The sequence below is a fragment of the Dromiciops gliroides genome, chromosome 1, assembly GCF_019393635.1.
Source record: "Dromiciops gliroides isolate mDroGli1 chromosome 1, mDroGli1.pri, whole genome shotgun sequence".
Taxonomy (NCBI): Eukaryota; Metazoa; Chordata; class Mammalia; order Microbiotheria; family Microbiotheriidae; genus Dromiciops; species Dromiciops gliroides.
Window position 1 is genome coordinate 29,887,195 of NC_057861.1, and position 22,726 is coordinate 29,909,920.

General features: G+C 45.2%; 1 protein-coding gene across 2 annotated transcripts in view; it reads right to left on the reverse strand.

Moving 5' to 3' along the window:
- ATP2A2 (ATPase sarcoplasmic/endoplasmic reticulum Ca2+ transporting 2) overlaps window positions 1-22,726 on the reverse strand; it is a 55,087-nt gene that overhangs the window by 24,928 nt on the left and 7,433 nt on the right. For both annotated transcript variants that reach the window (XR_006356379.1, XM_044003198.1), the window contains exons 4-5: window positions 21,115-21,219; window positions 15,902-16,040 (exon numbers count right to left, since the gene is read on the reverse strand). Coding sequence is in view for 1 of the 2 variants with exons in the window: in XM_044003198.1 (XP_043859133.1) it covers window positions 15,902-16,040; window positions 21,115-21,219 (244 nt within the window). In the remaining variant the exon portion in view is untranslated. The remainder of the gene's footprint in view (window positions 1-15,901; window positions 16,041-21,114; window positions 21,220-22,726) is intronic.

Genomic DNA, 22,726 nt, shown 5'->3' on the forward strand with positions numbered 1-22,726 from the left:
ATGAAGTTGATTACTGGCAGTGCCACAGAGACGGCCATTTTAAGCATGACCAGTCCTGATAGCAAGATGGTGCAGAGGAGATGGAAATGGTGAGCCACCAAAGGACAAAACAATACTGGCTGAAATGAAACCCCATTACTATTTTTCTTGCATATTAAATGGGAAGAAGGAAAAAGCATTTATTTAGTGCCTACTACATGCCAGCCACTTGTGCTGGGTGGTTTACGAATAGATCTCAGTTGCATATTAAATTGATTTCATTAACAACAGGGTACCTGTAGTTTCAGGATGTAACCCATACTTTTGGAGGCAGATTAACTCCCACATAAAACTACTACCCACATGAAAAAACCAGGCTCAAAGAAGGGACAGGACCTTTACTTGGTGGGGATGGGACAACATGCTTCTCTTCCATGTTTGCAGTTTGGTGAAGTAGCAAGTTTCATCCTTTCTTCCTCTTTTCTGTTTTGTTTTTTTGCAGGACAATGAGGATTAAGTGACTTGCCCAAGGTCACACAGCTAGTAAGTATCAAGTGTTTGAGGCTGGATTTGAACTCAGGTCCTTCTGAATCCAGGGCTGGTGCTTTATCCACTGTGCCACCTAGCTGCCCCCCTTTCTCCCTCTTTTCTAAACGAGCATATTCCTTTTACCCTATGGGTTTTCCCCCTTCTTCAAACCTTAGAAAGGGCCCAATCCACCACCAAGGAGAGCTGTTTTTCTCATGTAACTGCCTCAATACCTTTCCTTTTAAGACATTAAGATTCTACAAGGCCCTTTGTCTCTTCTTTCCCTGACAGAATGTTAGCACCACATCATTGGACAGCTTCTTACAAAAGTTCCTACTCAGCTCTGGTCTTTTCATCAGAAATGTATGAAAGCTTTCTATTCCAAAAGGTTAATTCTTTTTTCTTTGTAAGATCATATTAAGCTTAGTAGCATAAATTATTCTCGATTATAAGCCTGTTATCTCTTGCTCTTTGGAATGCTGTATTCCTAGGTCTCTTCATTTATAGTCGTGACCTGAACCTGGTTCCTTGGTACCTGAACTGCTTCTTTCTGGATATAAACATCCAGTATTTTTAACTCTTTTGATATAAGAAGAGCTCTGGATTTTGGCCTTTCAGGGACTTCTGTGTTTCTTTCAGGAGGTGACTTGGGGATTCTTTCTATCCTCACTTTGCCCTCTGGTTCTAATATACCTGGCCAACTTAATCTTACTTTTTATTGAAAATATAGTGTTGGTATATCTATATGTATATGTATAGAGATATATAGATATAACCTATATCAGATTACCTGCTGTCTAGGGGAGGGGGGGAGGGAGGGGTGGGAGGGAGAAAAATCTGAAATTGTAAAGCATGTATAAACAAAAGTTGAGAACTATCTTTACATGTAATGGAAAAAATAAAATACCTCATACATAAAAAAAAAGAAATGGATAATATTAGAACTAATAAAAAAGGTTTGATAATGAAAAAAAAAAAAAGAAAATATAGTGTTGGGGCAGCTGGGTGGTGCAGTGGATAGAGCACCGGCCCTGGATTCAGGAGGACCTGAGTTCAAATCCAGCCTCAGACACTTGACACTTACTAGCTGTGTGACCCTGGGCAAGTCACTTAACCCCAATTGCCTCACCAAAAAAAAAAAAAAAAAAAGAAAGAGAGAGAGAGAGAGAGAAAATATAGTGTCCTATTTTATCACAATTTTCATGAAGTTCAATGATTCTCAAGGCTCTCTCTCCTTGACCTGCTTTCCAGGCCAGTTGTTTCTGATACTAGTTACCTTACACGTTCTTCTGTTTTCTCTGAATACATTTTGCTATCTCATGCAGTCACTGACTGATTTCTGCTGTGTCTAGTTTAGCTTTATAGCTTGTGTTCCTAGGGTGAGGTGGATCGCTTTGTCAACTACTTAGTCTCTTCCCAATTCCTTCCTCCCAAGTTTTCATTCAATTCTTCCTCTCACTTTATTCCCTCTAGATCTAGGTCCTTGTTCCTTTCCCTTTGAGGTTCTACTTGCAATTGTTATGGAATGACTTATTCCTTCTCTGGGGGGAAACTCTAGACTGACAAATATTTTTGACACTGGCTAATTCCTCTCTGCAGGTTTAGTTCCAGAGTTGGCATTTCAGGGTGGGGCCAGGCTCTGCCCCCCCCCCCCAAACTGTTGTCCCTGCTTGGCCTTGTTTTCAGTCTGCTGAGTCCCTGGGCTGACCTTTTTCTGCCTCCCGGGATTAGGCTTCCCCATTCCTCTAAGGGTTAGAGAACAAGAAGACCTTCCTCTGAAGGTAAATAATTCCAGGGTATAATGAAATAGAGAGACAGCCACCAAAGTGTAACCCTAACATAATGTTATCTCTTTTGATCTTTACAACCCTGAGAGGCAGGTGCTACTGTTATCCCGTTTACAGATGAGGAAACTGAGTCAGAGAGGTTAAGTAATTTGCCCAGGGTCCCGTAACTAGTAATGAATTATCCAAGGAAAGATTTAAACTCCAAGTCTGTCACTCTATACATCAAATGTTAGAGATCCTGAATATACACTGAGGGACTCTGGAAGTCGCTGGGCCCTGGGTCACTCTAGACTATCCTTTTTTTTTTTTCCCCGGGGCAATGGGGGTTAAGTGACTTGCCCATGGTAACACAGCTAGTAAGTGTCAAGTGTCTGAGGCTGGATTTGAACTCAGGTCCTCCTGAATCCAGGGCCGGTGCCTTTATCCACTGCAGCGCCACCTAGCTGCAGCCCCCCCCCATCACTCTATCTGAGCAATTCAGCTGTTAGTTGCTACTGCTCCTCAGGACTTCCATAGCCCCCATTTGGCCTCTTCACACCTTGAAGGGGACGTGTGTTTTGGGCCTATCTCTGGTTGCACAGGGAGGCTGCCTGACTTCCCTGCACTCAGGCAGGAAGCCCCTTTTCTTACTGCCCTTGGCTGACTTTCTCGTGCAGCGACAGGCGGCATTAGTCACTTAGTGAAGAACCAACGGCAGTCTTGCTGGGAGGGGTGTGAACTAGGGCAAGGGGCAGAAGGGAACTTGGCCTCCTCTTCAGGCAGCCATCTTGGCCTGAACTTTGCAATGTCTCAAAGAGCTGCTAATAGTTCAATGTCTACGAGGCAAGAAAATGCCCCAGGGAACTGCACTGGGCACAGGGGTGTTTAACATTCTGACTGATGACATCCAGCTCAGAGGGAGAGGATCCAGAGTGATCTCACCAGCCTAGAGCAATTGGGACGAGTGTAACCAGATGAGATTCAATGTCCTGTTGTCCTTGGGTACAAAAGCTAGCTTGGGGAAGCAGTGGGCTTCCCTCGCTGTTTTAGGGAGGAATGGGAGGTCTGGGAAGACTGCAAGGAAGGAGGAGCAAGGGGGTCGGGCAGTCAGGGAGGTCATGGTCCTTTTGCATTCTGCCCATATCAGACAAACCCGGAGTGCGGTGCAGACTTCTGGGAGCCTACAAGCATTTATACAGCCCCTACTATGCGCTGGGCACTGTGTGTTAAGCACTCTCCAATCAGGATCTGGGAGGCAGGTACTGTTATTATTTCTGTTTTACAGCTGAGGAAACTAAGGCACAAGTTAAGTGATGTGCCCAGGGTCACAAAGCTAGGAAGTGTCAGAGACTGGATTTGAACTCAGATCTTCCTGATTCCTGAAAGAATTCTGAAGAGGGTGACGGGGTTTGAGTTCACATCACACGAGACTTGGTTGAAAGAATTGGCTATGTTTTTGTCTGGAAAAGAGAAGACTCCATTAGGACATTACAGCATGTGAGGTGGGGAGGGAGATGGGATTCTGATTTGTACTGCTTAGCCCCAGCAGGGTAGACGTTACAAAGGAGGCCAAATGAAGCCATCAATGACCAGTCCAAAAGTGGGGTGGGCTGCCTGGTGAGGTGGGTGGTGGGCTTCCTCTCATTGTACAAGGTCCCTTCCAACTGCAATTCTGTGACTCTTACCAAACTGAAGGAATTAATTCACCTCTAGGGGCAAGAGGCTTATGCTCAAGGGATGACACAGGTTCAAAGAATATAGCCACAAGCCCTCGGGCCACGATGAAAGAACTTGTAAGAAATTCAAGAATATGAAATTCATCCTGACAAACCAGGAATTTATAATCTGAGAATAAAACACATGAATGACAAAAACCCTCTCCCACAAAACAGTAAAATGGTACATGCTTCACGAACAGAAGGCTTCATATAAAAGAAAGGCCGCGTCTCATTCTTGGTACCCAGAGGAGATGCTTCAATACCCATTTACTGGCTTGACTGACAGGTGCAGACATTAAGTGCAATTGTAATTGTGAGCAGGGAGATAAGTGGGCCAACAGGGAAGGTTTCAGAGTAGACTGCCCCCTGAATGGGTCTAGAACAAAAATCATCATGTAACAGCACAAAATCCCCACAATATAAAGCCTTTTTATCGATGAAGGACACCCCCCCCACCCCCCCAGGAGCACTCTCCAATCAGGAGTCCCCTGGCTGAAAGCAACAGAAGACAGAGTACACGGCAATAACTAAGCCAGATCACTGGACCTTCCCCTAGAAAGATATGCAGAAACAAGCACACACCTCTTGCTAAGTTACCAAGAGTAAGAACAAGCAAACCACTCCTCTGCTACCTGAGAAGGGTGGTTTCATATGACATCACCACCACTGATGCTTCTGCACAACCTGTTCCAATAATAAATCCTGTCAGTTCTAGGGAGTATAAAGAATTGTGACATGGATCATGGGCTCTATACAGAAGCCTCACCTAACAGTCACACAAACATGAAGAAAACCTCATTCACCTCCTGGCTGAATTTCCTCCCTGGGGTGGACAAAAGGCCCAAATGGGAACCCAGAGGTCCTGGGCTCAAATCTCAGCGCCTCCACTCACACTTGTGGGGGCCTGGCCAAGTGTGAGGCCTTGACTATAAAAGGGATTCTTAGCCTGGGTTTTTGGGGTTTTGTTGTTGGTGGTGGTTTTGTTTTTGATGGCCACGTTTTAATAGAATTGCTTTCCTTTGTAATCTTAATTTTATGCATTTTGAAAAAAAGTTGGTGTGTGTGTGTGTGGGGGGCACACCAAGGTTTCACCAGCCTGCCATCAGGGTATGCCCCCAAAGGCTAAGAACCCTTGCACTATGCATGCTCAAGGGCTAATTAAAAGTTGGTCGTACAAATCTTTTATTAAATATTCGATCCATTTCTTGGATGGTGAAATTGAGGCCAAGTAACTTAAGACCATTCACCAAAAATGAAAGCCGATGGGGCAGCTAGGTGGTGCAGTGGATAAAGCATTGACTCTGGATTCAGGAGGACCTGAGTTCAAATTTGGCCTCAGACACGACACTTACTAGCTGTGTGACCCTGGGCAAAGTCACTTAAGCCTCCTTGCCCCGCAAAAAAAAAAAAACAAACCAAAAACCAAAACCAAACAAAAAAAAGAAAGTCTAGCTGACTTTGCCTCATTAGCTCCCAAGGAAGGTGAGTCACAGTAAGATCAAAGCAGTCAGTCAGTGTCAGGCAGGCTGCACTGCCGCATTCAGTGGAGGGACAGAAACAATGACAGCTGACTCCAGAGAGCTAAAGGAAGGAGGAGCTGTCCAGCAGATGCAGCCAATGCTGAGGCAGGGGGCCCTGGGAGCAATGGGAGCGGATGGTCCAGCCAAAGTCTTCTTTCTCCTTGGTCATCCATCATTCCTGACTTTCTTAGCTACGACATCTGGACCAGGAGACGACTCCTCTTCACACTGGATTCTGCCAGCTTGCTCTCCACAAAGAGCAACCCTCAAAGTCCAGTGCTTGGTTGGGGGCCCCTGTAATGTCCCTTTGCATATTTTATTTGGAAGGTTGACCTCTCTTAAATGCAGATGATTCATCATTCCCTTCAATGGTTTAGTTGATGATTGGGGGGGGCGGGGCGCCCCGAGATACAACTGACACAGTGGACAAGAACCAGGCCCCAAAAGGCAAGACTGACAAAATACAACGGGTCAAGCCCTGGGAGATCACATTTATTCTGGCTGATTAGTAAACTCTATAGCAGGGTTAAAAAATTACTATACAATGACAGGATTGGGAAGGGAGTGGGTAGCAACACCTGCCATATCTCAGTTCCTGTGGGAAAAAAGTCGTGCCCAGGTCCCTCCCATCCTTAAATGTTTTCTTCACCCTTCAACCGGCTCAAGCCATCACCTCTTCCCTTTCCTAACCAAACTCCTCGAGAGGCTGTTGACCCTTTGATGTATAATCAAAGGCTCCCCAGTTATCAATGATCTGGAATGGCTAAGCCTGACGGCCTGCTGACCCCTCTACTCCCCCCACACTGCTGCCTTCGCCAGCCCCTTCAAACCCCCAGGGTTCTGTCTTGGCCTTTGCTTCTCTTCTTCCTTTCTTGAGAACGCAAGACTTTTCCACTGCTCACTTTTCCCCTACATAGATGAGTCCTGTGTCTACATGCCCAACTTGAAGGTCTCTGGAGCTCTAGTCCCCCCCATCGCCCACTGGTGTCTGCTACATGGATGTCTCAGAGACACTTCAGGCACATGCCCAACACAGGACTCATCTGCCTTTCATGAACCCAACCCTCTCCTCTTCCTCCACCTTTCTAGAAACCAAGGCCCTGGCTTCCCACCTCAGTTCAAGGTCAAGTCAGAGGTCACAGGGAACCTCTACAGACCTCCATTTCTTCAGCTGTGAGAAATGGGCTGGGGTACACCTTTGACCCTAAGGCTTTCCCTGGGCCTGCTCCAATAGCCTCCTCCTTCTCACCTGGCTCCCTGCTTCCAATCTTTTCCTTCTCCAACTTCCCACAAAGAGCATAAATTAAAATGCCCCAGATAGAGACCTAATCATCTCACTCCCCTTCTCAGTAACTCTAAGTGGCTCCCGACTACCTACAAGGTAAGAAATTGCTTTGCTTAACATTTAAAGTCTTTCACTGGTTTCAACCTAATCTTTCTAAATGTAATATTGCCCCCACCCCCGCCCCAGCAGCCCCCGTCCTTTTAGCTTCCCTTTGTGTGCTGTCTCCCCCCATTAGGTGGTAAGCTGCCAGAAGGCAGAGACTTCCCGGCATTTAATACAGTGCCTGGCACACAGGCACAATGCCACCAAGCACACCCACAATGAAGTTCACCATAGATAAATAAAAGCACATAATAAATCAACAGTGCTGTCACCCAAATTCCGGGGTTATTTTTACCTTCTGCCGCTACAATCGTGCTGACACCATCCGACTGGTTAGTGACAGGGTCAGCAGCAAGTCCTGCCTGGGGCCTCTGAAGACCCCGTCTTTCTGCTTGGGAAAGGCCTTTTCCTGTATGGGCTGAATGTGAAGCTTATCACAACATTTCACTCCTGATATTCACTGATTTTCAATTGGGTTTTCCCTCGAGTTAATCCTGTCACTACCAAACATCTGGCCCTAGATGGGAGGTCAAACAGAAAGCTATAATCACAAACTATAATCCCTTTCCTAATATATGTTTCTCAAGTGAATACAACTAAGTGTATGCTAGCAAAGTATATCATCTCTGAGAGATACAAATTTTAATCTTAAATGCAGACTGGTTCTGGTGTCTAAAAGATATTCAGCAAGCCAACCCTATAGAGCCAGGCCTCACTGGGGCCAAAGGGTGAATGACCTCAGCAGCACACTCAAAACCCCCTCAATCCACATGCCTAAAATGCCATTTGCTTCCGGGGTGATCTTGTCTTCCCTTACTTCTAACATACAAGGAAGAAAAGGCTCCTGAAAGCTTTAAAAGCCCACATGTTCATTTCTCACAAAATCAGATCTGTTTTTGCTATCTCTGTTTATCATCCTTCAAGAGAGATATTTGTTAATCATACATGTATAACCTATATCTGCTTATCGCCTCAGGGAGTGGGGAGGGGAGGGAGGGAAGGAGGAATAAAAATTGGAACCCAAAACTATAAATAAAAATGTTTATTACTTAAAAAAGAAAGATGTTTGTCTGGAAGGGGTTGATTCAAAAAGTACCAATGTTCAGAAATCTACATGTGCTGGTCAGTGTCTTATTGCAGTGGCTATTTCTAAGGGTCATGTTTTTCTCCTTTCCTTTTTGTTTTGCCTGTTTCTCCTTAGAGAAAGCTGGAGCAGTTCTCAGTACCCCTAGTCCATTAGGAGGGATCCTGGGGGGGGGGGGGCATCATAACAAAGGGTCCTACCAGTCCCCTGGCTGGATCCGGGACTGGGTGGGAATATCAACAAGCTGTGGGAGAACTTTGGGCTCAACAGCCCTTCCAGCAGCCTAGAGTCAGGTTACTCAAGAGATACACAATGTCTAAAATGGCGCACTTGGGGCAGGACAGCAACTTTTTATCTGTTTGAGCCTCATTCAATTTACTACTTTGAATCATGTAAATCAAATATTTGGAATTATCTTTGTTTAGAAAGAAAAGGCATTTGTAATTAACTGCCAACATGCTGGATCCAATTCAATTACTCATTTTTATTAAAAGTAGATTAAATGGGGGGCGGCTAGGTGGCGCAGTGGATAAAGCACCGGCCCTGGATTCAGGAGTACCTGAGTTCAAATCCGGCCTCAGACACTTGACACTTACTAGCTGTGTGACCCTGGGCAAGTCACTTAACCCCCATTGCCCCGCAAAAAAAAAAAAAAAAAAAGTAGATTAAATGGGGGGGGGGGGGAAAGAGAAGAACCCACAAAATCTAACCTAGCAAATTTAAGTGAGATCATATTAGATGATCTATAATCACTCTGCAAATCTCAAAGCACTACAGAAATGTTAGCTCCTGATATGGCAATCGGCGGGATGAGGGAAATCAGAACAGAAGTGGGAAACCTACCCCTTGGTTATTTTTGCATTCGACTGTGACATACAAATATCACTGGCATCTTGCCTAAAAATATTCATGCCTCAATAGGTATCCTAGGGAGAGATGTTCTATCAATTCCTTACATGGTCATCTTTTTGCAAAGGCCAAGTCAAAGGCTAGTTCTTCCAATATGCTTACATCTGAGCCACAGAGAGTCTCATCTCCAGGACTGGATAAATACTGACCAGCCAATGACACATCACAGGCTTCTCTCAGCCTTAAGGATCCAGTTCTCCTTTGGACAGTTCATAATCTTAATATATTTTTCACAGAACTTATACAGTCATTTAGAATAGCTCGGCATGGTATCAAATGTGACATATACACCGTGGATTGCAGGGGACACTGCCATCTGTCCAAATTACCTGCCTGGCTACTGAGAGGAGGAATGACCCCTCCCCCCCAATACCGTTTAGACCAATGCTTAGGGAAGGACAAGCCTTGAAGTCTGTGGCCTGAGAGCCAACAAAGCAAAGACAATCAAACTGCTTCATAGGCTTTAAATGTACACAAACGACTTCATCTAAAGGGAATTTTCTAAACAAATCAGCCACAAGTAGGACTTATTTGAATATTTATATAGAAAAATCTTTTTCTATGTTGTTGATTAAATACTTCACCTGACCTAGCACTCAGTAAACTTTATGGCACCAAACACAAGCTGTTATTCTTTCATTCATTCAACAAGCACTCCCTAAGCACCTACTATGTGCTGGGTACTCAGATACAGAGACCAAAATACAAGCTCCCTGCCCTCAAGGAGCTGACTTTCTACTGGGTGGGTGGGTGGGTGGGGGGAGGGTCAGTGGGAAATGAAATACATTCCCAGCAGACACAAAACTGTTTGTGGGAGGAGGGCACTAACCCCTGGGAGTGGGGCTGAGAGAATCAGGAGAGCCTGCCTGGGGGGAGATGGTGCTTGAGCTGGGCTTGGAAGGAAGGAACTAGTCAAAGATGTGGTGCAGGCACATTCCTGGTCTGGGTGACAAAAGGCCGGAGGGGCATTGCAAGGACAGTCTGGCTGGAACAATCAATAAGCATTTAATGAGTGGCTTCTATGTACCAGGCTCTATGCTGAGGGCCTGGAGCCAACAGCTGCCTCTAGAGGATGCTTGGACCCCAGAGAGAGCCCATGTGGATAAATGACAGAAGCTCTGTCAGAGGCCCAGGCACCTCTGCAGAGGGAAGAGACTGAGCCAGGTGGAAGGTCATGGAGACCCAGAGAGGTGAGGAGGGGGCCCCATCCATGGCAAGGCCAAGAAGAACGAAGACTGAGAAAAGCCCAGGATCTCCCAAGATGGGAGCCTTCAGAACAACTCCAGCCGAAGAAGGTTGGAAACCAGATGACAGGGAGGTGAGAAGTGAGTGGGAGGTGAGAGAACAGAGGCAACAAGCAGAGTCAGCTTTTTCTAGGAATTTGGCTGTGAAAAGTAGAGCCAGGACCATCATTTGAGGGGCTTTTTTTTTTTTGGTGGGGCAATGGGGGTTAAGTGACTTGCCCAGGGTCACACAGCTAGTAAGTGTCAAGTGTCTGAGGCCAGATTTGAACTCAGGTACTCCTGACTCCAGGGCCGGTGCTTTATCCGTTGTGCCACCTAGCTGCCCCCTGAGGGGCTTTTTAAAGATGGGGGAGTCTGGGTGTTAAAAGCAGAGAAGGAAGGAGCAGCTAGGTAGCACAGTGGATAAAGCACTAGCCTTGGATTCGGGAGGACCCGAGTTTGAATCTGCCTTCAGACACTTTACTCACTAGCTGTGTGACCCTGGGCAAGTCACTTAACCCTCATTGCCCTGCCCCCCCCCCCAAAAAAGCAGAGAAGGCACCAATGAATAAGGGGAGCATGACTTTCAGAATCACCTGAATTTACCTTATAATTATTAACAGAGTTAATGCCACATGGGTTTTTAAAGATTTTAAAAACACGATGAGTAATCTGTGTACAAGACCAAGTAAGTTTTGGGTAAAACATCTGTAGCAGGCCTCAACAAGACACTTACACAGCTGGAGACTCAAGTCCAGTAAGGTCACAGTCATGAACAAAAAACAAAACAACAACCCGAGCCACACCGACATGCTCCAACACCAAAACATCACGTTTTCTCTTTGGGATGGGTTAGACTACAAGAAGACGTTTATCTTCATGTCCTAGAACAAAGGCCTCAGGAAGGAATGAGGGAAGTAAGTAAAAGGAGAGTTCATTTCAGGACCTGGTAAAATACAACCTAGAATCCCATAAATTCCAAAGGCGAGAAAACCACCCTGGCCGAGATCCTGACCTGCATATTTCTTCTAGAAGCTCTGGCAGGCCAAAGGCTAGCTGCAGACTAACTGTTGTTATCTTGCTCTTTTCTGTGTACTGACTCCAATACAGCCGGACTCTTAATCTCTTCAAAAGGGGAGGGAGAGAAAGACTGCCTATGCACACACTGAGAAACAACCACAAATTACAGTCAGGACACTGACTTCCTTGTGAGAGCATGTTTCTTTCCCCCCTAAAAGTAAGGCAGCCAGGTAAAGCCAGCACAACTATGGCTGTGTCTGCAAGCCTGGGGCACCCTCCCTCCAAGCGAGAAGCTGAGAGAACTTTGGGGGGAGAGGACTCCAGGGATGCCCTGCCCTGGGGACTCTTCAGGAGGAAAAGGTGATGGACTTTACAATCTACACACGCCCCTGGCTAGAAAATTTGGGTCAGTCCCTGTTTCTCTTACCTGGGGGGGTGGGGGGGGGTGTGTGCAATGTGGCTGGTTGTTACTGCTTCTGCTGGGGAGACCAAGCTGATCAAGGTCTTTTTGAGGTGCTAAAGAGTATGGAAATGCACCTATGCCACCCTTACAAGTCAGCAGGCCCAGATGAACTGTCCCAACAGCAGCAGAGACACTACCAGAGGGGACTTCTGAGCCAGTCTAAGTGATGTGGGAAACAATGGAACAGAAGGGGCACCTGCTGATTTTCCCCAAAGGAGATAAGAAAATGGAATTCACCACCTACAGGTCACTGAGCTTAACTTCAATTCTTTAGCAAAATTCTAGAACATCTAATTAAAGGCAAGAGCCAGGGGAATAGTTAAAAAAAAATAATAACCCAAAGAACCAAGTGGGGCTCACAAAGGGCCAACATGGGTTTCATCAAGAATGAGTCATGTCACAATAACCTTATTCTCCTTTTTGACAGGATGACAGGGAACACAACCTCAGAAAAACATCTTTATTAAATCTCTGTATTTTTGTAGAATAGGTGGGATCTCTCTCTCATACTATAGTTAGGTGAATTTTAGACTAGTTCAATGGCCAGATCCAGAGAGGAGTCATTAGTTGTTCAATGTCAGCTTCCTAGGTGTCCAGGGGAATGAATGTCCTGGGATAAATGATAGACTGTTCCCTTGAACAAAACAGACTGAAATCCACCTCTGCTTACCTATACATGTTCTGTGGTACAGGCCCTTCCCCCTGCCCCATCCCATGTCCATACCTTCTGACATTGCAAGAACACCAATGGAGTACCTGAACAGTCAGCCCTTGCCCTTGCCATGTGACCAGTCTAATACACATCATGTCATCTTCCCAATGACACCCTTCATATCTATTCCTTTATGAAGCACCTTATTGGTCCTAAGTCACAGCTCAGACCCACCTACCACACACCTCTTCCCCACCCTGTATATTCATTTTCAACTTTCTGCAGCAAGGATTTATCAAATGTTTGTAGCCCAGTCACACATTCATGTTCACTTTCTCTCTCTCATTCGTGTATTACACAATAAATCCTGTGTGCAATCTGCCCCCTCTACCACATGGTCTGTATTAAAAATGCACCACACTTTGTGGATAGAGAGCCCACACCAAGCATTTGTGCCACTTTGGGCTTTTCAAGGTCTCCGTCCTTCCATCTCTTGCCTCATTCAGTGGTAATTTCAACATGGCAGACCGGTGTCCTCCCCACTACTCTGCAGAAGATCACTGGCCTCCTCAGCAGGGCTCTCCCCAGGGAGAAAGAAAAGCAAACCAAAATCAGTCTTCAGTCACGCCAAAATATTCCATGGCTTTGCTATTAGTGAGACAAGTCAAGTGACTCCAAGCTGAGAGGGAACGAAAGACAAAAAGATGTGACAACAGGCCACGTTCTAACAGCAGCTCATTTCTGTGTGTGCGTCACAGACAAACACACGGCGTCTTGGTCAAGTCCTCTTACCTCCCTTAGTTTTCTCATCTGCAAAGTGAAAGTGGAATGGATGCTAAGGTCGCTTAGGATACGTATGACAGGAGCCAGAACTGCTGGGCTCAACTGAGTCAACTGCATCCATCCCTATTTACATTCACGTCTTCAGGTGACGGTTTAAAAGCCCGCTTCCCCAGTACAAAGTGGGGGAGGCAGCTAGACAGAAGATGAGTAGAAAACATTCAGGGCCTTCAAAGACCTACACACTCAAAGCCAGCAACACGACAAGGTGCCCAAGAGCGCTACATGTATTTTCACGCTGCAACAAGAGTTAAAGTTTTAAGGGAAAAGGAGGTAAGAGAACTGGTCTATTCTCCTATTCGGCCTGGTCAGAGCACAGGTGGAGCTGGTGTTCCACTGGGGTGCCATGTTCTAAGGAGGAAATGGATAAGCTGGGGAGAAGAGCCTTGAGCTCGTGCCATTTAAGAATGGGCTGAAGAAATGGGGGACAATTAGGCTGGATTAGTCTTCAAGTGTCTGCAAGGTTGTCCTCGGGGAAGGGATGATACTTGCTCTCTGGCCTCAGAGGCCAGAACTAGGAAGGACGAGAGGAGAAAAGGAAAGAAGCAGCTGCGAAGAGGCAAAGTCTGGGCCTGACCCATGGACAAACATCCTCCCAATTCTGGTGGCTGTCCCAAATTGGAGGGGGCTACTCTGGAAGGTGGTGCTTCCCCTTCCTTGGAGGTCTTCAAGCAAAGGTCACTGACCCTGGCCATTGCACGGGGGATGGTCTCCATAAAGAGCCATGGAGTTGACTCAGGCACCTAATGCTTTGGGCCTCCACTGCCCCAAGATTCTTTCTATCTCTGACATTCTGCCATTCTCTAACTCCTCACTCTTGCTTCTCAGACTTCCCAATGATTCTCCTTCAAAAGACATTCTTTCCTTATTCTGCTGAAAATAACCCAGCCCTCCTTTATCCCTTCAAAAGAAGGCTCTAGAACCTCATTCTTCCCATTTGCCCTCCTGTCCTCTCCTTCCCAGAGATGCAAACTAAGAGCAGTAGCCCACTGATTCAGTGTTAGGACAGTCTCACCAGCTAAGAATGACTAGGAAGTAGAAATGGCTTCCTATCCTCATCATTAGGGCTGACAGAGGATGTGTATTCTGCCAGGAAGCTGAACAGGGGCTTATTAAAAAAAAAAAAAGTCAGAATAATTCATAAACCCTTAAATTATGCAGCGTGACTTAGCACACTCCACCCACCACATTTCATACAAAAGCATCAATGACAAACACTTTCACTTCCTTGCTCCTTTGCTGACAGACACACCTCCACAGAGGGGTATCGAGGAGGCAGACCACAAAAAGGCTTGAATTCTGGCTTGGCCACCTCCTAGCTGAGTGACCTTGGATGAGTCACTGGGGTGCTCTTCCTCAGTTTCCTCTTCTATAAAATGGAATCTATAGATACACTACCTGCATCTTGGGGATGTAAGGAGGAAAGCTCTGTAAACCACAGTGCTCAAGAAATGTGTGGTTGTCATTTTTAACTCAAACAGTGACTAAATCACTTCTCCTTCCTGGCCCCATTCGTTCTGCTAAGTCAACAGTACTGGTTACAATATGAATTGTACAATATCAATGCCTTGCTTTGGGAGCAAAGTCCCCAGCTGATCCTTATCCCTAGGACAAAGCAGTTTCCTTCCACAGGCCCAATGTTGGCTCAGTGGCACAAGAAAGAGTTTGCTGGGTGCCATCTTGGTAGACTTAACTGAAATGACCCTCTGCTAATAACCATTCCCCTCCCCATAGACCATTTTAGAAAGTACTACTGATGAAATTCATCAGAAAAAACAAAAGTAAACTAGCTAGAGGGTAAACTCCCTGTGAAAGGGCACGGGGGTGGTGTCTCATCTTTGCTAGTCATAGAAGAGATGCCGTGTTAGCCATCAATCAATAAAAAAATGTTTATTAGGACACAAAGAAAAGCAAGACAGTCCTTGCTTCTCAAGAAGCTCACAATCTAATGGGGCAGACAACAAAGAATACCAACAAGCTATCTATAGGATAAATAGGAAATGACTGACAGAGGGGAAGGCGCCAGAATTCGGGGAGTAAGAAAGGCTTCCGCTTCCAAGAGAAGATGGGATTTCAGGAGGGAGGGAAAGCACCCATACAGCGACTCACTGAATGAACAAGTCAGCACAATGACATCAAGCGTGCTGGGCCATCTCTGCTTATGGTCTTTGGCATTCACCTAGGACCACAGAGTCATCAATTCAGAGAGAGAAGACCTCAAAGGTCTCCAAGTCCAATTCTTATTTTACAGATGAGGAAATGGAGGCACCGAGGTTAAGTGGCAGTAAGTTCTTCTCCAAGATAAATATTATTTATTGCTCTCTCATGAAAGAAAATTTGTAAGCACTATCTAGTCCCTTCAACCTAATTCCCAAGGATGGTTTTGTTTTGTTTTAACATTGTACAGAGGACAAAACCAGAAAATTCATGTCCTTTATTTTCAAAGCCTTCAAAACGATCACTCTATCCAAACATAAATCATTAACAATTTCAGCACCACTCTTGAATATTGGTATTCTAGCACAAACCAGACAAATACAGTAATTCAAACAAATCTCGTACAGAAAACTTTAGTAGTCAATGTGTAGGGGAAGATGCCAAAACACGATGAAACATATAATTCAGGAAAACAGTAAGGCTCTGTTTTGATGCTGGCCTACTCCTAAAATGTGATAATAAGATAATTCATATATGCAAGAACACTCATTTAGGTGTAATTACAGATAAACACACAGACTTAAGAACAACAAAACACTACAATGCAAAATGCTTAGATGTGCAATCTAGGGGAAAAAAACACTCCACTACTCACCAGCTATTTCCACAATATCCCCAGGAACTATGTCTTTGGCTTTGATCCGCTGGACGCTCTTCCTATCCTGCCGATAAACTTTACCCATTTCAGGTTCATATTCCTTAAGAGCTTCAATTGCATTCTCAGCATTTCTTTCCTGTAAGAAAAAAATATTAAGTGCCTACCTACTAGTAGTTAAAACAAATGGAGAAAAAAAAGACATTTTAAGAAGTATTACTGATGGCAATCTCACCAAGATTATGAACTATCAACCTCTTACTGTCACTGCATTGGTGAAGTCCATTTCTAGGCCAAAGAGCCAACCAAATTTAGAGCTGCTAAATTGAGTTAATTATAGTGTGGAAGAATGATGAAAACCTGTGTGGTTAAGGACAGTCTGTGGTTCAATAACTCACAAATGTCAAGGACATTCTGATGAAAATTAAATTATTCAAGACTACTCGTGACCTTACACTACAAACAGAAGCATTCTATGATCTGATCCAACAGACTGAGGACAAGAAAAAAAGGAGAAAGCAACAACAATTTTTGGACACCCTCTACCCTGTGGTCATTCATCATAAGCCTTTTAATAAGCCATAACCATTTGGTGTTCCCCTCAGATCACAATACTGAGAGCTGGAAACAACCTTAGAAGTTAACTAGTTTAACCCTATTTATTTTATAAAGTGGTCCAGAGCCATTAAGAGAGCTGCCCACAAATCCTAGAAATGTCTGCCCCAGAAATGCTGAAGACATCTTCTCTTTACCATAAAATGATATTCCCACTCTAGTATACCCTACACAGTACTCCCAGCATGGTCTTCCTTAAGTGCAGATCTCAAACTCCACTGGTTTTCCTTTGCAAGTATAAAATATTTAACTGCTCTGTTTAAGACTTGAAGCCCTTTGTTACCTGGACTCAACCTAATTTTCCAGCCTCACTGGACATTTCTCCCTGCTCCCCCTTCTGTATTCTTCACTCCTCCTCTCTGTTCCTCATGTCCCTTCCATGTGTTTTTTTTTTTTTTTAATTTTAGTGAGGCAATTGGGGTTAAGTGACTTGCCCAGAGCCACACAGCTAGTAAGTGTTAGGTGTCGGAGGCCAGATTTGAACTCAGGTACTCCTGACTCCAGGGTCGGTGCTCTATCCACTGCGCCACCTAGCTGCCCCTTCCATGTGTTTTTGCTCTGGCTTTGCCCCCATGAAATCCCTCTCTTCCTTTAAGATGGAGCGCAGGCACCATCTACACCAAGTCTTTCCTGATGCTTCCCCTACCTCACTGCTAGAGCCACCTCCCTAACCACTGGCTATTCTTTATTCTCTTTATATTTATTCTGTATATATCTGAATATGTAGTTTTGATTCTCTGTCTCTGCATGCCAAAGGTCTAGCTCAGTACCTAGCATAGCTGACTGACTGGGTTCTCTTCTCTCCAAATTCACTTGATGACCACAGGTCCCATGGTTCTAATGATCACTTCCCTACTGGACAGGTCAAACTCAATGCCTAGAGGGCACCTCAAACTTAACACATATGAAACAAGTCTCTCTTCCCCACCCCAAATTTCCCTTTCTGTTGAGGGATACCCCCATCCTTTTGAATGTCTGTGAAACCGTCCTCTCGTCACCTTTACTCTACATTTCCAATTAGGTGCCAGATCTTGTCATGCCTACTACCCCTTCTCCTGCAATAGCCTAGTGGATCTCCCTGACTTGGGTCTTGCCCCAGTCCAACCACAGCTGTCTAGTGATTTTCCTAAAGGAAGCCTGACCGCATCCTGCTGTCCCTCCCTCCCCCATTCAACTGACTCCCTATAGCTTTTAGGAATAGGAACAAACCGTGCCATGCTGACCTCCCTTCCCTCCAAACCTCTGTGGTCCATCGAGATTCGCCTTCTTGCTGCACACACCAGGCCTTGTTCTTTGATGTCCCTCATGCTTAGAATACTCTTGACCCTTCTTCCCCTCCCCTCTGACTCAATCCAAGGACTGCCTTTTTCATGAGGCCTCTCAAAGCCCCTAGCTACTAGGAGTTCACCCACCAATAGCCTTGTATTCATTCTGTATAAACACCTATAAACGTATCTCTCTCTAACCGAATAGAAGCCTTCTGTGGGCAGGGACTGTTTCAATTTTTGTCTTCGTATCTATCTAGCATGTGGCACATTTGTTACTATTTGTTGTTGTTCAGTTGTGTCTGACTCTGTTAGGCCATTTGGGGTTTTCTTGGCAGAGATATTGGAATGGTTTGCCATTCTCTTCTCCAGCTCATTTTACAGATGAGGAAACTGAGACGAATGTAGTTAAGTGACTTGCCCAGGGTCACACAGCCACGAAGCATCTAAGGACAGATTTGAACTCAAAAGGATGAGTTTTCCTGACTTCAGGCCTGATGCTCTATCCATTGCTCCACCTAGCTGCTAAAAAGAAGCATCTGGCACATAGTAGGCAATTAATAAATGGAACAACCAATTCATTCATCCACAGGATCATAGATATAAGAGCTGCTTAGGACCTAAGAAAGGCTATTTAAACGGAACTGAAAAGCCCCAAAGAAAATATACTAATATATAAACTAAATTGAAGAAAACTAAGTTTAAATACAAGAAGGAATCTTGCAATTTAAAGTAGTCGTGTAAACACAAACACTCTAAAAAGCCAATTTAGATGTTCATATAGGTTTGCTCAAAGGATGCGTGGGTGGAGAAGCTGTACACCTGTGTTTTCATGCAATTAGGCAATCTGCTACATAGCCTAGATGCCAAAGCCCAAACCAATAAAATTTTATTTACATGACCCCCTTCCCCTTGTAGGGATATTTTGTACCTCACTGAGTTTTGAGGACTTGTGAGCACTGCTGCTGTTGGGTTAAAAGCAAGTTTAAGAAACCTCCTTTTTTGCTGATTGGGGCAAATTCATACAGTCACTTCCCTGTGCCTATACTGGGTACATGTAGGGTAAAGAGCTTCACCACCCGATTAAAATTTAAGTAGACTCTCAAGAGAGCAAAGAAGTCACACTTTGACCACATTATACATGCCCAAAACGAGCAAAGAAGCTTCTTAACAAGAACATGGAAAAGCTTAAATATTCCAAGTGTCTACAAACAAAAGGCCAATCAAAGCCAATTAACACTTGGCACAGTCCCTACCACCATCTTAAGGGGAAAAAAAAAAGTTGGAAGAAAATAATTTTGTTGGGGCAGCTAGGTGGCGGTGCAGCGGATAAAGCACTGACTGGCGCTGGAGTCAGGAGGACCTGAGCTCAAATCTGGCCTCAGACACTTGACACTTACTAGCAGTGTGACCCTGGGCAAGTCACTTAACCCTCATTGCCCCAGGGGAAAAAAAAAAAAAAGAAAAGAATTGTGTTGGGGAGGGAGGGGGAGAGTAAGGAAGGAAACAAAAGGAGGAAGGGGAGAAGATAAATAGCCCCCAAATCATCTAAGCCAATTAAAGAATTTGCATATAGGAGCTTTGCATAAATGAATGCAAGTCAACCTAGCTTAATGGAATGGAGGGGGAAGATGGTCCAAAGACAGGGGGTTGGGGTTCAAGAATATATTCTGTAAATGTAAAGAATGCTAAAGGTTTTGGTTTTTTTAAAGCAGCATTTCATACAATTTTGGGGGTAAAGTGAACTATCATCAAGCAAATCCAATCTTCCCATGCAATTCTATCGTAAGAGAAAATGTGTTCTCTAAGACATTTTCATCCTTGAATGACAATTCTATTTGAGAATATAGCAACATTTAAAAACAATGATTTCAAGGGGAAGCATTACTATTCTAAATGTGACCAGAAAAGGCAAATCATGTTAAATTTATTATTAATGGCTGGCATTTGGTTTGCCAAGTGCTTTACAAATATGATCTTGTTTGATCCTCACAAAAAACCCTGGGAAGTAGAGGCTATTATTATCCCCATTTTGCTGATGAGGAAACTGAGGCAAGCAGGTTAGGTGACTTGCCCAGGGTCACACAGTTAGTGTCTGAAGAGCTCAGCAACGTTCTTTCTGTGCCTCTCCTGGACTACGTTGCTTTGCTGGGCTCTTTCAAGACATCTTTGCCAACAACACCCTTATGTACCACCTGGTCAGACGGAAGGTGATTAACAGCCCAAGAAGCTATGGACATGAGTGGAGAGAGTAGCTCGACCCCAATGTCTTAGTGAAACACAAAGGTCAAGTCCCACAACAATCAAAAAAAAATGACCCAACATATTCTACTAAGCTGATGGGCCAGCCTTCCCAACTCCATCCACGGTCGCTAGGTCTACTCTGAGAAGGCAGCCGTGAGTAAGCTAGCAGAGCCACCCCTCCACGCTGCTGCCCCGTCACCACCAATCTGCCCTCCCTATTTCTTCCCTGAAAACCAGCTCTTCCTTCTGTTTTGTCCCTTTCTGCCAGCTCAGAATGACCTTTGGAGGTGGGAGTCAAAGGCCCACCAAGCGGTCAGTCTTAGCAAATGAGTGATGGAATGTGGCCTCTTTGTAGCCTCTGGGCCAGGAGTCACTGTCTCCCATTCTACTTCCATCACTGAGCTCTTGGTAAACTTCAGATTCCTTCAGGCTACTGATCTCTCCAAGTATATTAGCATCTACCTGGAAAGGTGGCCATGTCTGCTTCCTCAACAGCCCTAGGGCACTGATGGGAATAACCAATTAGCCCCAGCTATGCGGGTTGTGGGGCCCTGCACTAGATACTATGCGGGGCACATGGGACATTCCCATTTGACCTGGAAACAGCACAGGCTGTTTCTGCTGCATGTCACTATCTTACAGGCCACACCAAGTCTATTTCTCATTATTACTACAGGGACTTTTGTTCTCATTTGCACCCTTCACTTAGCACAGAGCATGGCACCCAGGAAGCGCACGATGGCCGAGTGATTGGAGGGGGAGAGAGAGGAGCAGGCTGTGGAAGGAGACTGTGCTCAGATGAACAATTTGCCACATCTACCCCCATGAAGCACAGGCCACAATCGCGAGCTGATGCTGAGCTCCCAAAAGTGTTTCCCAGGAGTCAGCTGGGAAAACCTAAGGGAAAAAGGCCTTCTAGCTCTCTGGAAAACTAAGCAGCTTCTTAGCATGCCACCGAAGGAGATGGTTTGGCTGCAAATAAAAAGAAAAGCCAGACTTCTTCCTCTTCCTCAGCCCCTTCCAAAGATCATAGGCTCTTAGGTTAGAAGGGAATCGATGAACACTGCCCCCAATGGCCACACGGCTTACCTGCCACACACCCACGATGGCATTGGCCACCAAGATAAGCAGAATTACAAACGGCTCCACAAATGCGGTGATTGTTTCTTCTCCTTCTTCAAACCAGGCCAGAACCTGCACAGGAAAGAACATTGGCTGCAGTGAGCAGAGCGCGCCATATTCTGCTTTAAGTGCCACACGATTTTCCTTAACGTCCCCAGAAAAAGCCCAAGAACTGAAGGGTGTTTGCAACCAGCACCAGGCTGCTCGTGACAGTTGACGGATATTCAAATGTCAGCAAAACCATCTACTCAGCAGAAAATACAATCACGTTCCTTTCCAAGGTAGCCAGAGACACAGATTGTCACCATCCTAGTCCCTGAACCCTCATCTGGATTGCTCTAATTACCTAGTAGCCACCCACCTCCCCCTCCTCCAATCTGTCTACCCTATAGTCTATGAAGCCCAATTAATCTCTGAAAAAAAACCTCAAACCCAAAAACCTCCAACCATGCCATCATCCTCTTGCTAGAAAAACAAAAATAAGAATCCTGCAAAGCCTCAACAGCTGTCCATGACCCAAAGTATCGCCAGCGTTGGCTGGTGTCCAAGCCTTCCACGATCACACCTCACCCGTGTATCCTTCCTCCTCTTATCCTCTCTTTCCTACACTCCAACCCAACTGGCCTCTTCCCTGATCCCAGCATACCCGTGCTTGGTGCCACCTGAATTCTGATGGACGGGCCCTGGAGTGCAGGCGGATGGTCCAACCCTGCCCATCCTTCAGCCCAACTCAGCCATCTTTCATGAAGCCCTGAAGGCCTCCCTTGACCCAAGAGCAATCCTGTCCTCCTCCAAGCCACCAAAGCTCTCTGTACCTCTTAACCCTTTCAATTACTCACACATGAAGCTGAAATGGCAAGTGTTACAAAGTACCTTCTTCACAACCACCAGTGCAAGAGGAGACTGAGGTTCACAGAGCAATGAAGTCACCCGGAGTCACAGAGCCTGACGTTTACCTGCACCATTAGACTCCATTCTCCTTGAGTGCTGGGTTGGAGTCTCATTCTTTGGAGCGCTCAAGAGTTTACCAACCACTGCCTTTTGAGAAGCTCTATCTCTAAACCAACTACAGCTACTCCTAACCCAAAGCAGCCAAAGAGGGTGGCAGAACTTAGTGAAGAACTAACCTGGCTACTGGTCTAAAATAGTTTGGATCATGAACTAATGGCCAATTCAGTGCCCTGTACACAGGCAGCTGAAACGGCTGCTAAATTTACATGGATGGTAAGATACTATTTTTTTGGTTTGTTTTTTTGTTTTTGTAGGGGAAAGAGGGTTAAGTGACTTGCCCAGGGTGATACAGCTAGTAAGTGTCAAGTGTCTGGGGCTGGATTTGAACTCAGGTCCTCCTGAATCCAAGGCCAGTGCTTTATCCACTGTGCCACCTAGCTGCCCCAGTAATATACTTTTAAAAAAAGAGAAAGCCGAGTATCACTATATTCTCAAAGCAATTTCTAGGGTTGAAATTACCATCTGCATGCAATCCAAAGGGAAAATAAGCAATGGAAAAGTATGCTAAAGAGATCAGCTAATTAAAAGTTATTTAAATTCCCTTAAGCAGTCGATCTGATCATATAAG